Source organism: Anoplopoma fimbria, chromosome 9, assembly GCF_027596085.1.
Source record: "Anoplopoma fimbria isolate UVic2021 breed Golden Eagle Sablefish chromosome 9, Afim_UVic_2022, whole genome shotgun sequence".
Lineage (NCBI taxonomy): Eukaryota > Metazoa > Chordata > Actinopteri > Perciformes > Anoplopomatidae > Anoplopoma > Anoplopoma fimbria.
Genome location: NC_072457.1, coordinates 18,993,335 through 19,009,270, shown reverse-complemented (window position 1 = coordinate 19,009,270; position 15,936 = coordinate 18,993,335). Strand labels below are relative to the sequence as shown.

The window sequence follows — 15,936 nt, the reverse complement described above, 5'->3', positions numbered from 1 at the left end:
TACAGTTCCCATGATGCCCCGGCAGTCAAACTGCGTACGCAATGCTCCCACGCCTGCTGCGGCGTTCACAGATGTATAAACAATAAAGCTACACCGACAGATCTGCAAAAGGCAAAGGGGAAATCCACATGGTTTTCAGAGCTGCTAAAATGCCGGGCCGTCCCTGAACGTAACCTCAGTTTATACTTGGCTTAAAGGAGACGCAACAAAGCGCACAACATGGCTGTGCACCGGGCCCGGGCGAAGAAGTAGGTTTACTATAGCTTTAAGAAGGCGAAAACAGTGTCTGCTTCTTTAAAACGATATCGCTTTATTGCTGAATAGATAATTAAGAAAAGTTTTCATTTCCTAATCAATAAATATATGCATTTTATTTGCGACGAAGCCGAGGCATTGCCAGAAAATGCCCCAGTGTTGGATAAAGGCCGCTCGCAATCAAAACACACGTCTTTAAAGCAGATGTTGTCGCTTTTCGGTCACATTGCCAGTAACCCCGCTCGACTGTGAGCCAGCTGGGAGCAGGCTGAGGCGTCCTCGCGGTGATGGAGCCGGCGGGCGAGCGAACCGGGGACGTAAATAAAGGCGACGAGCCGGCGGAGGACAAGGCCGCAGAACGGACCCCGGCCCCCGGTGCCGCCGCCGCCCCGCGGAGGGGGCTCAGAGAGCGCGGAGCGTGCCGCCCGAGGCCCGGCGCCTCCGCTCCGCTAGCGGACGTCAACGGAGCAACGCAGAGCCCGCCGAGCTCGGGGCGAGTGTTGAGAGACCGCTCGACGAGGGCGATACCGGCATGGCTGAAGGACACCAAGAGCGACGACGAAGACGAACCGAGCCCGGACACCGGGGCCACCAGGCGGAGGAAAGTTTCAAACTCGAGGCGGAAGAAAAGTTCCGAATGTGCGGGTGGTGCGGAGGCTGGAGGGGGGTCGCAGGTCACCGCCTTCAAGGCGCAGAGTACGTTTTTCAATGCAACAGTCGCAGCTGACAGACAGCCACATTTGTTTATAATGAGACGGACTGCACTTATACACTTTGTTTATGTCGGCGGGGTCAGTTCCCGTCAAAAAGCACGCCTTCCGAATGGCTCGTCCCCTTTTTTTGCAGCTCTGCATGGGGAGGGTGGAGTGAAACTCACCTGTCTTTTACACATTGTCACTTTTTATTTATTTATTCAAAGCTAAAACTTTTAAATGCATTGCTGCTTCAGAGGAAACTGTGGATGGTGGCATGTCAGTTCTGAGTCTGTCAGTTTTTTTTTCTTCCTTTCTTGCAGCTCAGAGGACACCAAAAAACCTGCCACAGATTCTCAAGGTAATCAGTGTTTGGACAAATAAAGCTCACTGATGTGTCTCTTTCTAAATCTGCATTTCTGTTAAATCTCATTCTATGTACATGCAAGTGGGTTTCGAACAGAGCTGGTTTGCTCGTGCCTGTGCCCAATCGATGGCACACACGGTGTGTTTGATGGCATTCTGTTCTGCTCCCCTCTCTCCAGCTCTACCCTCCAGACGCCCCCCAGCCCAGAGCCGTGCCAAGCCCCCGTCTGGCAGGGCCGTCCGTGGCTCTGCCAAGCCTGTGTGTAAGACTGAACCCGGGATGGAGAATCCAGCTGGTATGCAACCTGTTGACAGTGAGCGACAGCGATTCAACATGTGGGCTCACAGTTCACAAGTCAGATTATACAGATGCAGGATATCACATCTTCAGGATATTCTATCTTCTATAGAAAACCTTCAGTTGTGATTGTTGATTTTCAGTGTGACTGACGGGATCAGTGCTGCCTTTGGAGGTACAAATCTGGGTGCAATCTTTTCTTGGTCCCTCCCCTCTACTTCCAATACTTCACTCAAGTTGGGTTTATGCATGTCGTATTGCCCATGGCGAGACAAGAATGATGTCATCACGTATTTTGCGTAAAAGCGCAAAGGCGTAGTACATTTTCGTAAGTAAGAACCCACTGCACGCGTGGTTTATTGGTCATGACTCCCACAAATACTGATTAAAGCAAATAACTTTAATTTGAGGTAGTAGAACAATTTACTTTTTTTTTTACGACGGCCAATTTGTTTGTAAATGCATAAAAACAGGAGATATTAAAAATCCAAAATTGAGTAAATCATTTTTTGGCAACCTAATTTAATTATTCAACCTTTCCACGTTGGTTTGACTCTTCTTTTTTTGTCAGGTATCGTATCAATGGGATAAGTTTGTCCAAGTTTACAGTTCTGTTTTTATTTCTCCCCGGTATTGAGCAGTTGTATGTTTTCGTCCATAGCGTTCTTTCAGGATCACTCGTTGACTTCCTGCTTGTTCGCCCGTGGACTCTTGGGGATTCTGCAACGAACTATGCGTTGAGCCTTTACACCTGTCTGAGAGAGCATAGCTCACGCGGGTATAAAAAAAGGCTGTAGAGGGATAGCAGTAGACTGCAATAAAAAGTTTTTATGTATTCACGCCTTTTCCTATTTTGCATCGTTTATACAGATCTGAACGTATGTCAAAAACTGAAGGTACAAGTGGCTAAAAGTGCTTTTGTTGCCTATCTCATACTTATGTCTTTCCACCTCTTTTTGTCATGCAGCAGTGGAAGAAGATGTAAAAAATAAAGACAACTATGAAATGTGAGTATATTTTTGTCCCTTTGGTGAAACATGATCTGAACATTGTAAGCATTAAGGGTAATAAGGAGACCACACACTGCTCACTGGGATGCATTGTTGCAATAGATAGCTTCAGTTTTATTTAGTAGATATGTGGGACAGTTTGTATTTTGTAATGTAATTGAACTGACCCTTTTTAAAGACGTGATTATTTAGGATTACAATCTTGGTTCAGTGCTGGATTTACATACAGTAACACAGAGATAGAAGTTACAGGTATATATTTACTTAGTCTGACTCTGTGAGTTATGCAGTATAATTTTGAAATAAATATTTAACAAAAGAAAACATGAATGAATAACTTTAACAATAGAGAAGCTGCATAATATCTTGTTTAGATATTTATGACCCTCTGAGCATATTTCTTTTAAAGAGTACCGCTTTGTATATTTTTATAAGTGTGTAACTAAGTGAGGATGCTGCTGTGTTTTGATGACCGCTGTGTTTCGCGCTCATGCTGTGTCAGTCAAAAGAAAGAGGAGGGCACAGAGGACGTCGCCGAGCCGGTCTTGGATGATGAAAACCCTCCGTTTGGGGATGACCCGAACGACCTCAGCTTCCAGCCGCAGAGTCACAGGTACACTCATATCATGCGCATTCACCTTTCAAAACAGACAGCAGGGAGTTCTGTTTCAAATGATTTGTTGTTTTGCTCTCAGTGGTGCAGAGGAAGAAGAAGGTATCAGCAGCGATGGAGAGCTTCCCTTTACAGATGACCTTAATGACCAGAGCTACGACCCGAACGCTGAGCGGTGTGTGTCTGTGCGTCTTGACAAAATTAGACATAAGCATTGTAAATCTATTTGGTTTTATTGCCCGGACATTTCTCCGTCTTTCTCAGGGATGTCCCCAAACCAAAGCGCAGAGCTCCTCCAAGACCAAAGGAGAGGAAAGAAAAAGAGAGGGCACCGAAAAAGGAGAAAGAGGTCGCCGAGATAAAGATAGAGGGTTTGGATAACGTTGAGAGTTTGGAAGAGGAAGTAAAGCAAGAGGAAGAACTAGTGGAGGACCCAGATGGACCCAGGAAGTAAGTGTTCTAATCTACTTTTAACCGTGCGTGCGTGCGTGTGTGCGTGTGTGTGTCTCTGTCTTAATTTTGTATTTTTCTCATTTTGTTCTGTCTGTGTTAGGAGAGGCCGGCGGAAAAAAGATGACAAAACCCCACGTCTGCCAAAGAGGAGGTGAGGTTCGAGGGCTTCGCAGTCCGAACTTAATTATATGATTTGATGAATTCCTGTCTTTATTTTATCCGAAAATAAAGCATGTGGAATGATGTTTGAAAGTCTGGGTAAAGTAGAATCAGAGATTTGTTTCTAACACACATCGTACATGTTATTTATTGTTGTAATTATTGCTGAAAAAACATGTGAAAAGACTGAACTATATAGAACATAAATGTGGGGTTTTACCGTTAAACTATTTTTGTGAAGGGTTGTTTTTGAGGCCAGAAATCATGGCTCGATGACGCACTGGAGTCATCTTAAGCATTACCCCTCTCCTAACTGTGGTGCGTGTTTTGGGCTCTGTCGCTTTTGTTGCGGCTATAAAGTTATGGGTGAATAAGTTTTGAGCTCACCACCCCAGTGAAATAACTGGTTTCACTGTCAGTATTTGATCAATTCAGACCAATAACATTTTGTAAAGTCTAGAAGATTCATTAGTTTATCCCCATTCTAGTAAGCATGGAGCTAAACCGGGAGTCAGCTTGGGAGGCGCTCTGGCGTGCAAGCTCATAGACTCAGAACATCACTTAATTTTCGCTTCACACAGACTGTAATATTTGCTCTCTGCACTGTGACTTTGCAATGACGTGTGCTTTGCCCCCCAACACACAGGAAGAAGCCCCCGGTGCAGTACGTACGCTGTGAAATGGAAGGATGCGGGACGGTCCTGGCTCATCCTCGCTACCTGCAGGTCTGTCTAAGCGACCGCACAATCCTACCAAGGACTATTTCTGTCACTCGAGAACGCTCGGCCATTGGGGACATATATTTTTTATATATATATATGTTTTTATGAATTGGACATACCATACAACTTGTAAAGATAGAAAACTTTTTCAGGTCTGTTTTTGCACTCTTAACTCCTTCATCCTGCTGTTACTGATGATCTGTTTCCATTTTTGGTTCTGCACACCAGCACCACATAAAGTACCAGCACTTGCTCAAGAAGAAATACGTCTGCCCTCACCCCTCTTGCGGACGGCTTTTCCGACTACAGAAGCAGCTGCTTCGCCACGCAAAGCACCACACAGGTACACCCACAGTATAAACATAACGCATGGTTTCTATCTGTGCCTGAATTTAAATGGAGAATGCGGCTATATTTGAGTGTTTTGTTGCTTCTAGACCAGAGAGACTACATCTGTGAGTTCTGTGCTCGTGCCTTCAAGAGCTCCCACAACCTGGCTGTGCACCGAATGATTCACACAGGAGAGAAGCCCCTGCAGTGAGTACTTCTCCATTCACAATTATATTGCTCATTTCCTTTCTTGGCTAATCGATTTCTCCAATTTTTTCGCCGTAGGTGTGAGATCTGTGGCTTCACGTGTCGCCAGAAGGCGTCCCTCAACTGGCACATGAAGAAGCACGACGCTGACGCCACCTACCAGTTCGCCTGCTCCATTTGTGGCAAGAAGTTCGAGAAGAAAGACTGCGTGGTGGCCCACAAGGCCAAGAGTCACCCCGAGGTGCTAATTGCCGAGGCTCTGGCAGCCAACGCAGGCGCCCTCATCACAACCCCTGCCTCCCTGTTGGAGCTGCAAGGAAACCCCATGCAGGCGGAGGTCGCCGGCCTTGATGTGAGCCAAATGGGGCAGGACGTGCAGGTGGACCAGCTGAGGCATGAGGGTCAAGTGTCTCAGATGGGTCACGTTACCCAACAGGTGAGTCACCAGGTGGTTTTACTGGGACAAGACCAGAGCCTCCACACAATGCAGGTGCCCGTGACGATTGCCCTGTCCCCCGTCGACTCGCCTTCACCAGCCGACAACCCGCAGCAGGCACACCTCCAGCTCCAGATGCCCGTCCAGTTTGTGCAGGCTGCTCAGCATCCCCAGATCCAACAGCTGACCCTCCACTCCAGCCAGGTGGTGACCCAGCATCAGCCCCAGCTGCACCCTCTGCAGTCATACTCCTCCCATCAGCAGAGCCAGGGGCAGACACAAATCCTTCAAATGACCTTCCAGCCGGTCAGCCAGTCTCAAACCCACATTCAACAGATCCCCATTCTCTCCACCTCTCAGGAGCTTCAGACCCTACATACAGCCGCCATGAGCTCCCCTCTCCTGTCCCCGTCCCACACCCAGCCCCAGGACCCGGCGTCAACTAACGGGGACAGCTTTATTCTGGACAATCCAGTGCTCTCGTCGTCCCCTCGGTCGGCCAGCTCCCTCGTGCAGACAGACGTCATGTTGGAGGATGGCGCAGTCTGGGAGCAGGAGGGACACAGGGACGTTCTGTCGGACAGCACCGAGAGACACGTGCAGCAGAGTCTCATGTGAAAGATAAAAGATGGTGTGTGTGCAAAAACAGATGATAGATAGGTCGTCATCAGTGACCTGATATACTGCATTGCAATGTTTGAGGTAAATGTAGGATCACACATGTATTACGTACCGTTCACTCAGTCATATTTGGTAGCTTTTTAGAATATCTGTATCAGGGAAAGACGTGTATGTGTCCGTATTTGTAAGCTGTTGCCTTTGTACATAAGTCCTGTAAACTAAACTAGCCTTTTATGTGAGTGTGTTCAACGATGCAGAGGTTATGTTGCAAAGCTGTTGCTATCTTGCAATAATATATAGCATACCTCTCAGTAATATACAGCACACAGCTAGTGTGTGTTCCTAATTAAATAAATCAGCTCTATTTATATCATGAATTAACACGAAACATTAGAAAGCTATAAACCGACCCCAACTTGTGTGGGGTGAGAAAACTGTTAAAATGAACAGGCAGCTTCTTTTCTTTTTCTTTCATTTAGTGTCGAGGTCTACTGTAAAGCCTTTATTTCGGAGGTTAAAAGAAAAATATGACAGAAAACTACCTTAAGAGAAACATTTCAAAACCTAAAAAGGAAAAACAAGATATTTTACAGCTCTGTAAAAAGTCATATTATGCATATTTTAGCTATTTTGGCAGTGCCAATAAACCCGTTTCCATCGGCAGTGGTTTAAGCTGGGCTTTCGTAGACATTAAAGGAATGATCCACGTACTGTTTATACTACTCACAAAAGTCTTTGGCCGTTATAAGAAGCCAAGAGGTGACCTTTGATTGTAGATCACCCGTAAAAATAACAGCAAACACAGTCACAGAATTAGACTTATTAAAAGTATAATGTCAGTTTGTAAGCAAAGCTATGTAGAAACCTTGGGGCACATGTCAATACTAAACCTGCACCTCTTCTGGTTTGTGATTTAGGATGTGTGGTAGAACAAACACGAAAACTGAAGATGAAAATAAACGTCTTAACATTTGTCCAAAGTGCATTCACTGACAGTAATTAACACGAGCAATACCACAGAATGTCTTAAACTGTGACCGTTAAGAGTTTAAAGTTGGAGGAATAAAAACTGTAAGTCGCTTTGGACAAAAGTGTCTGTGGAATGTACTGTATCTGTATGCCTGAGTCATTAACCGGTCCTACAAATGGGTGCACAATTTCCACAACATATATATATACAAACAGGGAGAACATTTCCACTCCAGTAATACTCCTTCAAGTGTAAATACTTCAGAAAGCACCATCAGGACATATTGATCTGCTCTCTGTCCCTCTGCGTGGCGTACTGCTTCATTGCTCGTTTAGGAGGAATCAAGGTGTTACTCAGTCCGACCTTCCTCTTCTTCACCTGCTGCCCTCCCTCCTCCTCCTCCTCCTCCTCTTCCTCCTGCTGCTGCTGCTGCCCTTTCGTCCGCTGGAGGCTCTGAGATCCCACGCCACGTGAGCCACCTGCGCGGGACTCTGCCTGATCCGACGCCGGCGTGTCCTCGCTCGCGGGCGGGTGGCTGTCGGCGCGAGTCTGCAGGTCACTGTCATGAGCAAACTTACACTTTATCCCAAACCTGCACCGTCCGTCTTTCCTGTACGACACGCACACCTTCCTCCCTCCGATCTGGGAGGGTCTGGCCTGCATGGTGAGGGGCACGTGTTTCTGCAGCGCGCTGAGCTTTCGGTCCGCCTGCGCCTTGAAAGGGTTGGCAAACACGCCGCTGTCAGAGGAGGTGTGCAGGGAGGGAGGAGGCAGCTTGTGGGAGGCGAGGGAACCCGGGGGAGCAGAGGGAACGGCGGGCTGGCCGGCTGCAGAAGATGCCAGCTTTTGGGGACGAGGTGGCGAGCAGGACGGCTCCGGGTCCTCCTCCTCTGGTTCCGACTCGCTGGACGCTGAACCAGACTCCAGCAAAAAGTTGCGCGTCTTTTTGACAGCTGATGCCTGGCCACCCAGCTCCCTAACCGAGCAAGAGATTCAAACAAAAAGTGCACAGAGAGACGGAGACGTTAACTAGCTCTCTATACGGTACAAGTACCCGTGTTTAGTGTTTAGTGTTTAGTGTTCAGTGTTCGGTGTGAATGCTCACCGAGCTCCGCCGGGGTTTGGGTCCTCCACGCCTCCGTCACTGTCGGACTCTGAGGACACTCCGTAGCCGACCAGAGAGTTCATGGCTTCAAACACAACACAAATACTGTTCCCGGGTTTGCTGGAATCTTGCAGCAAACTGTTGAATGCATTAGAATAATGGCATGGAGAAATATTGAATCATTTCCAGTTCCCTATTTAAACGAGTGAAACGTCAAATGTAAGGTCTCACGTTAGCTGCTGCTATGTAGCCGCTGCTCGGTGTTTACCTCACGCCGCCTGCACTGACCCCTGCCGGCCAGGCGTTGTATTGCAGCCGCAAAACACTGATCCGGGAACTGATGGGAACCAACATTCTGTATATTTTCCATTCACAGGGATGATAATAATAATAATAATAACTTTATTTATATAGCACCTTTTAAAAACAAGGTTTACAAAGTGCTTTGACAGACCAGCCAGCAAGACAGTGCATAAGAAACAAAATGAAATAGCAAGTGACAATCAAATAAATAAAATAATGAAATAAATAAAATCAAGTGATAATGGTAAAATATAGTAAACAAATATAAGATAAAATACCAAGACCAAATGAAAATGACATCACATAAAAGCCAATCTATAAAAATGTGTTTTAAGAAGTGATTTAAAAGAGATTACTGATTCTGCAAGCCTTATCTGTGATGTAATATAGTGTAGTATAATCCATACTAGAATATGTTTTTTATTAACTTCTCTTATGTTAGATAAATAAGTTGTGTTGTGATATTTTGTCACTTTAATTGTAAATTTGCCTCTACAATCTGTAGCCTACAGCATACAACACCATCTGTTGTAAGAACCTCAATTTTAAGGTGTTTATAACAATGTATATTTTCCAATATTCAGATTTGGCTGTTGCATAACTTAACTGCTGAGGTTATAATAAAAGCGTGTCAAGGTAATAGGACGTTTTGACCAGTTATTTTCTGGCACCGGCATTGGTTGCCAGAGCCTCGGCAAATAGCACCTCGGGGTGACTCTTGGCCTTGTGGGCCACAACGGAATCCTTCTTCTGGAACTTTTGTTTCACATATGAACTGGCTTTATGAAATGTGAACACCACATCAGTCCCCAAGAAAACATTATTTGAACTTTACATTAATGTATGTGTGTGTCAACTAATTCTGTGGATTTATTCCCTGCGTTTATTGTAAATTCTCCCGCTGTGTGACTAATAAAGGATTATCTTATCTTATCTTATTTTAATCAGTATTGTCACCTTGTGGAATTATTCATAAATTCTGTAAATCACTTATTGGTTAAGATAAGTTTAATGAAAGTTATTTTTCTGAACAGTTGTCTTGTCAAACACTGGTATTAATAGCCAACATTTACAGCAGCTGAATCCCATTCACGTGTTGCTTGTGGCGAGGCTCTGGCATTGTGCACGTTGGCTTCCTGACATGGCTTCCTGGCAGTCTAAATGGAATAAAACCCATCAGTTATGTCCTTGGCTACACCTGTTGCTTTTCTGCTAAGACAATTAAAAGGTTTTATCCATGAGCGGGTCTCTAATATGCAGATTTATAGGCTACAACATATTAAAATGCAGATGTATAGGTATGTATTCTATATGAAAAGCCATAGCAGGCCTCTTATCTTTGCTGTATTGTCCATTAACCCTGAGATGTAAGACATCAATCAAAGCACCATCATAGTCATTTATTGTCATATACATTTTCTGTTACGACGGTGCGGTACAGTTCTGTTTAATAGCCATACCAAATTCTAAAAAGCTCAATAACAAGTTAAAGTTATGCATTTAAAATGTATCAAATGCAGTCATTTAGACTCCTGTCAATGTTGTAATAGTACTAGTGATGCATATTTGAACATGCAGCCCTAAGCCGTACTTTAGGGTGTTGTTCGAGGTGAAGTTAATCTGATCTAATGACATGACACTAATACACTAATACACTGTGCAATACAATATTCATAATAGTTTCTGTCTGTATATATAATATTACTGTGGATTCTCTACTGTTTTTTATTGCTCATTTGCTTATTTATAATACTTATTTTGATCTTTATTTACTATGTCTCTTGTTTTGCACTATCCTCTTTGCTGCTGTAATCCTGTAAATTTCCCCGCTGCGGGACTAATAAAGGATTATCTTATTTTATCTTATCTACTTTATATACCTTTGGGAAGTTAAATCGACAACAATCATTCTTTACATATATATACTACATACTATATATATATATATATATATATATATATATATATATATATATATATATATATATATATATACTATATAAAGTATGCTAAAGTCCAAAAAGTAGGCCTATATTTCCAATTTCCAATGTTGTTTTGCTGTGATCTTCATATACTTTTTTCTCATCCAGATTTTTTTTTTGGAAAACAGTCCAGGCAGCATCCTTCTTAAATTGAGACCATCTTTGTTTCTGCAACTTCCAGTAAATCCGATTAGATCTTCATGAATGAGTTGATGAGCTCCTCCTCCCTCCCTCCCTCCCTCCCTCCCTCCCTCCTCCCTCCCCCCTCCCCGGCTCTCCGCCCCCGCTCGTCCCGTTTCATTCCTCAGACCTGGCATCAAGTTCCCGCGGGGGTGGGGGTAAGGGCGGAGAGTAACATAAGTACGGCTGAACGCGCTGAAGGCGGACAGGACCTCTGGGGGAACTCGCTTTACCGAAAACCCTAAAGAGAAGAGAAGTCAAAGCGTTAACGGGAACCCGGTGCTGCCGGGATGGGACGTCCGTACACGGGGCGTATAACAGGGGGGCTGCTCGCGTCCCCGCGCTACCAGTGCGGTTCGTAGTGTGTGTGTGTGTCCCCCGGTAGAAACAGCTGGAGGTCCAATAATGGCAGCCAGGCGGACGAGAGGGGGACCGGCTCCAGCACCCTGGCCCGGGCCACCGCCATAGCCGAGCAGCTGCGCTACGAGGGCTCCATCTTACTGGAACTGTATGTGAGTAGAGGAGCTGAATGTTTCCACTTGCTCCAACCTGCCAGCACAACTGAGTGTGTGTGTGAGTGTGTGTGTGTGTGTGTGTGTGTGTGTGTGTGTGTGTGTGTGTGTGTGTGTGTGTGTGTGTGTGTGAGGGAGAGGGACAAGGCCAAGGTCAAATGGAAAATTAATATTTTTCTGTTTATGTTTCATGGGTGTCCTCAGTTCATGCCTGTAGCTTTGCGTGTGCACATGTGTGACTTAGTGTTGGAAGCACAGGCACAAAGAGCATGAAAGGGATGCGTGCTAAAGAAAGATAAGAGTGTGTGTGTGTGTGTGTGTGTGTGTGTTTGTTGTATGGTGTTTGTGTGAAAGAGATAGAAATGGTGTTTGTGTGGGGGGGGAATGAAAGGAGTGGGTGTTGTTTTTCTCTCTGGAACAGAGCACACCATCCTAAAGGTGTGCACTACCGGTTATTAAAACTTTTCTTGGTGTCCCGCCAGTTGGCCGCCTCTTTTCTTCCTTTCATGCGTTTCTCGCTAGGAGTTAAGGAGCGGCCTGTCACTCAACTCCATCCCCTTCCCTCCCTGGGTTTGACCCCTCTGTTCCTTTTATCCTGCACGTCTCCCACGATTGCAAGTGGATGGACGCATTTCAGGCCCGCGTTTTCTGTCCTTTACGGGGAGGAATTGTCTCCGGAGAAGGATTTAGTTCAGTCTTTGGCTCGTGGATCTTGCACAAACGTAATGCAGATTGAATATTTGGTCAGGCAGAGTTATTCTTTTCCCAGGCTGGCTGTCCTAAGAGATAAGATAATCCTTTATTAGTTTACAAATGTCCTTCGCCTATCCATTGGGTGAGAAAATCACTCATTGGCAACATCTGTTTGCTATGTCTTCAATTATTTTCAGCGTCTACTGCATAATTCACGACGATCCATGGGAATATTGTCTCCGGCTTCCGAGGAAACTTCAACGGCCTGAGTCACATTTCCTCTGAAGTCTAATCGGTGCGCATTAACCCCCCTCTTGAACGTAGAGGTCACATTAGGCCACTCTGTCACACTGGTACTAACTTGCGGCAGGGTTCAACATTAACACCTGAGTATAATGTCACAAGGAGGCCTCAAGGATTCACAACTCACTCGAATGCTAAAAGCTGATGCCAGCTACAGACTTGCCTGCAAACTGGCACGTCAGCATCGTCATGCCGATCTCAATGTCGGATCATAATGTAGCTCTTAGAGCACAAAGGTGGTTACTTTGTTAAATGCTGTTTTATCAAAGGTAGATATACATTATGGATTTATATACATTTTAACACAACCAACTCTGCTCCCAGCAGACCACATTACACATGTGCAATAAAATACGCTATGCAGTTTATAGCTATAATAGTTTTTCTGTCTGTACATATAATATTTTCAGTTATTGTGGATTTTTTTTACTGTTTTTTTATTACTTCTTTATAATACTTGTTTTTATTTCATTTTCTTTTATCTTGTTTTTCTTTTACTATGTCTCTTGTTTTGCACTATACTCTATGCTGCTGTAATCCTGTAAATTTCCCTGCTGCGGGACTAATAAAGGATTATCTTATCTTAAAGGAATAATTCTATATTTTTTCAATCACATTTAACCCGCCCTAAAGCTCCACTTTATGGTCTATTTGACTCTAAATGGACCATAATTTACTAAATGAACATCATGCTGTATTGAAGAAGACTTGAAACTAGCGATTGAGACCATAAACTCATGTTTACAATGTTTACTGATAAATCAAGTGAGAAGTAGAGTCATTTTCTCATAGACTTCTATACAATCTAACTTCATTTTGCAACCAGAGTTGTTGCCCACTGATGGCAAGTAGAGAGAATGCAAGTTTTAAGACACTTAGGGTGCAGAATTGCTCAAAAGTGACGTCGGTGTGGTTAGTATTTGATAGAAAGCATTTTTAAATCTTCCACTTCACTTCACCAACTCCTCCTCTTCTTCCTTTTTTGTAAAAAAATCCCTTCCCAACTCTCACATATGTTCTTCATTCCCACCCTGTTTGGTTTTCTTGTGCCCCCCCAAGACAAACAAAGAGAGTTTCGCTGCAGATGTTGTGGACAGTCGTCTGGTGTCCGTACCTCCTCCTTCCTCCCAGCTGGACACCAGGGACAAGCTCTGGCGTCTCCACTCCGCCCTGCTCCAGTGTCAGAGCCTGCTGGACAGGGCCATCGCCAGGGAAGACGATGAGCTGGGCGACGGGAAGATGGGCGACTACGAGACCCAGAGGAATATGGTGAGGGACAGGCTGTCGCATCTCGTATTCAACACTGGCGAGCTCCTCAAAGCCGCCGATGGCACGACGGTTCCGATGCCCAGCGTGGAGGGCTTAGAGGTAGGCGCAGGTTTTGATGATGATGATGATGATGATGATGATGATGATGATGATGATGATGATGGTGGTGGTGGAAGTTCTAGAGAGAAATTAAGGCAGAGCTTGGTGATTTCTCCCCCTTTCTTGTTGGCAGTTAGACGGGTCGACCGGTCTGTTTGAGCTGAAGCTTTGGGTGTACCGGATCTTCAAGGAAGTGGAGTACTGGACCAAGACGGCCATCACCACTTTGCAAGCCCTGCCCTCTGTGATCACCAAAGAACGCGCGAGGACCGCAAGAGTCCGGCGCATGAGAAGCGCCCGGCGATGAGATGGACAAGTGTGTTTGTGTGTTTGTGTGTTTGTGTGTGTGTGTGTGTGTGTGTGTGTGTGTGTGTGTGTGTGTGTGTGTGTGTGTGTGTGTGTGTGTGTGTGTGTGTGTGTGTGTGTGTGTGTGTGTGGAGGACTAATGAGAGAGAGGTTGGGGAGAGAGAAGGTGTTCAGCTGGGGGACAGGCAGGGCAGCAATATGGAAAAACTGACATATGTGGTGTGAAAAAGAGAGACATGAGTGAAAATAGCAAACCATGATAGAGAGACACAGATCTCCAGTGAGACGGGGGGAGATCATTCGGTTGGATCATTTTTAGGGCATGAAGCCCCCTTTTACAGGAACAAGAGAACTAACCATGTTTATCATAGCTAATTACAGCACCTGTTGGAACAAGTTTATTTTACGCGTGGCAGAGTCTAACACAATCTTTATATTTATTGTTTAGCTTTAAGATGAAATCTAAGGATGCATCTAGATTCAAAGATGAGATCCAGAGTTTCTTTCTTTCTTTCTTATTTTGGTATTGAGGAAACATTAAGTTGTTTTCTCACCTTCATCTTGTGGTTTCCCCCACAAGTTGTTATTTAAAATATACTGCAGCCGCAGTTGATGGAGGACGCAGTCAGCAAGGGGCACATTCAGATGAAAATGAGGACATTTGAATTCACGCCGTGTAGCTGTGAAGCGGTAGTTTTGACTGCCTCGGCTATAAATCATTCCACATGGGTTGTTACAAGGGGATGCTCTGTCAATAGGAGGGACAACAAATGTGTGACAGCCCCCTCTAGTGTTTACACTGACGCATTCCTTCTTTCTTTCTTGATTTTCCTCAGTAATGCTTCCGTCATGTTATTCTATGTTCTTATTGTTAAAAAAGTGTTTTTAAAGCACTTTATTAGCAGTGAAATTAATTGAGAGGGTTCAAGGAGCAACAAGTGTGATGCAACATAACGTCAGCAGTGATAAAAGAACATTCTAATGTAAACCTATACTGATTATAAATGTTTAAAATGACAGAACATTTTTTATTTTTACTTTGATTCATGTAGTGAAATGGAAAACTTCCATATTTCACTGTTTATTGGTTCAGTTTTAAATATTTTATTTAAATAAATACGATTTTTTAATTATTATTTCTAATACAAATATATTTATATTTTAAACACACATTTTAAACTATATATCTGTGTGTGTATATATATATATATATAAGTAAGAAAAAGCGAAAGATACTGTAAATGAGATTGAATCATACATGTATAAGTGTTGCCTAGATGACCAATTAGATCCTTCAGGTAGTGGTGCACGAAGAAGAAATGCCATGTTGGGAGAAAAATGTCAAGAGGTTTTTGAGTAAAAAGTGAGGAAATGTTTTAAGTGTGTACATTTTTAAGACGCAGGGACTGTTTGGTCATTTTACTAATGTCACTTTGTTTAATTAACATGCTGCAGATTTTATTTAGTTCACATGCTGTATTAGTATATGTAGGTTTTTAAACTGTTGGTAGGTGCACTGGGAGTATGAACAGTCGTTTGAGAGATTTGAGTGACACAGGGTGATCCAATCTGAAGTATCAGCGTTGTTACCGGATTACGACAGGAACACATTCGCTTGTTTGATCTGAGTCGCAACTATTCATTTCAAGGATGAAATGTAAATACTAAGCAAATAAGTGCTGCTGTTCATCTGTTGTGCATGCACTGAATGAATAATGAAAATACACTATACAGCACAAATCCATCCATTACATATAATGATGCTTTGGAGTGCAGCACTTGTTTACTGTCCTGTGTTTGGTTTGTTTGTCCAATTCGGTTGAATAAAAAAAATGCAAGAGAATAAGAGAAGATAGAATATGAAGCAGGAAATCCAGGCTTATCAGACACCAAAATATAATGTAGTTATAGTATGTGGCGGCATTTTACTGTGGTGGCACTTATTTTATTCTCAGTCTCCCCAATTGGAAGGTAAATAGAAGGATAACGCTGTACTTGTTACAAAGTGTTCCACTAAGACTGGGACTACTGGACCAATGCACTGGTCTCACT

General features: G+C 44.0%; 3 protein-coding genes across 4 annotated transcripts; 2 read left to right on the top strand and 1 right to left on the bottom strand.

Annotated features, from left to right (window-relative positions):
* On the top strand, positions 1 to 6,913 carry zfp91 (ZFP91 zinc finger protein, atypical E3 ubiquitin ligase). Of its 2 annotated transcripts, none has more exons than XM_054604869.1 (12): positions 1 to 248; positions 1,271 to 1,308; positions 1,493 to 1,609; positions 2,579 to 2,618; positions 3,124 to 3,234; positions 3,317 to 3,409; positions 3,499 to 3,684; positions 3,788 to 3,838; positions 4,493 to 4,571; positions 4,797 to 4,911; positions 5,006 to 5,105; positions 5,184 to 6,913. In XM_054604869.1, exons 1-12 carry the CDS (start codon positions 220 to 222, stop codon positions 6,157 to 6,159), a joined length of 1,935 nt encoding a protein of 644 aa, XP_054460844.1. In that variant the 5' UTR covers positions 1 to 219; the 3' UTR covers positions 6,160 to 6,913. The 2 variants fall into 2 exon arrangements, with proteins under 2 accessions (XP_054460844.1, XP_054460842.1); XM_054604867.1 differs by lacking the exon at positions 1 to 248 and adding an exon at positions 708 to 951.
* Positions 6,914 to 7,405: 492 nt separating this feature from the next.
* Positions 7,406 to 8,515, bottom strand: si:ch211-113e8.11 (tau-tubulin kinase 1). Its single transcript, XM_054604870.1, has 3 exons — positions 8,506 to 8,515; positions 8,238 to 8,375; positions 7,406 to 8,108 (listed from the first exon to the last, which is right to left on the bottom strand). Exons 2-3 carry the CDS (start codon positions 8,318 to 8,320, stop codon positions 7,406 to 7,408), a joined length of 786 nt encoding a protein of 261 aa, XP_054460845.1. The 5' UTR covers positions 8,321 to 8,375; positions 8,506 to 8,515.
* A 2,477-nt stretch (positions 8,516 to 10,992) lies between these two features.
* Positions 10,993 to 15,057, top strand: LOC129095738 (uncharacterized). The gene is made up of 4 exons (XM_054604297.1): positions 10,993 to 11,003; positions 11,088 to 11,214; positions 13,270 to 13,578; positions 13,712 to 15,057. Exons 1-4 carry the CDS (start codon positions 10,993 to 10,995, stop codon positions 13,883 to 13,885), a joined length of 621 nt encoding a protein of 206 aa, XP_054460272.1. The 3' UTR covers positions 13,886 to 15,057.
* The last annotated feature ends 879 nt before the right edge of the window (positions 15,058 to 15,936 follow it).

Coding starts and splice junctions, on each gene's coding strand:
- zfp91 (XM_054604867.1), top strand. CDS start 788: ATGGCTGAAGGACACCAAGAGCGACGACGAAGACGAACCGAGCCCGGA. Junction 1,610..2,578: donor CGGGATGGAGAATCCAGCTG/GTATGCAACCTG, acceptor TTTGTCATGCAG/CAGTGGAAGAAGATGTAAAA. Junction 3,235..3,316: donor TTCCAGCCGCAGAGTCACAG/GTACACTCATAT, acceptor TTTTGCTCTCAG/TGGTGCAGAGGAAGAAGAAG.
- si:ch211-113e8.11 (XM_054604870.1), bottom strand. CDS start 8,320: ATGAACTCTCTGGTCGGCTACGGAGTGTCCTCAGAGTCCGACAGTGAC. Junction 8,109..8,237: donor CCAAACCCCGGCGGAGCTCG/GTGAGCATTCAC, acceptor TTGCTCGGTTAG/GGAGCTGGGTGGCCAGGCAT.
- LOC129095738 (XM_054604297.1), top strand. Junction 11,215..13,269: donor CCATCTTACTGGAACTGTAT/GTGAGTAGAGGA, acceptor TGCCCCCCCAAG/ACAAACAAAGAGAGTTTCGC. Junction 13,579..13,711: donor CCAGCGTGGAGGGCTTAGAG/GTAGGCGCAGGT, acceptor TCTTGTTGGCAG/TTAGACGGGTCGACCGGTCT.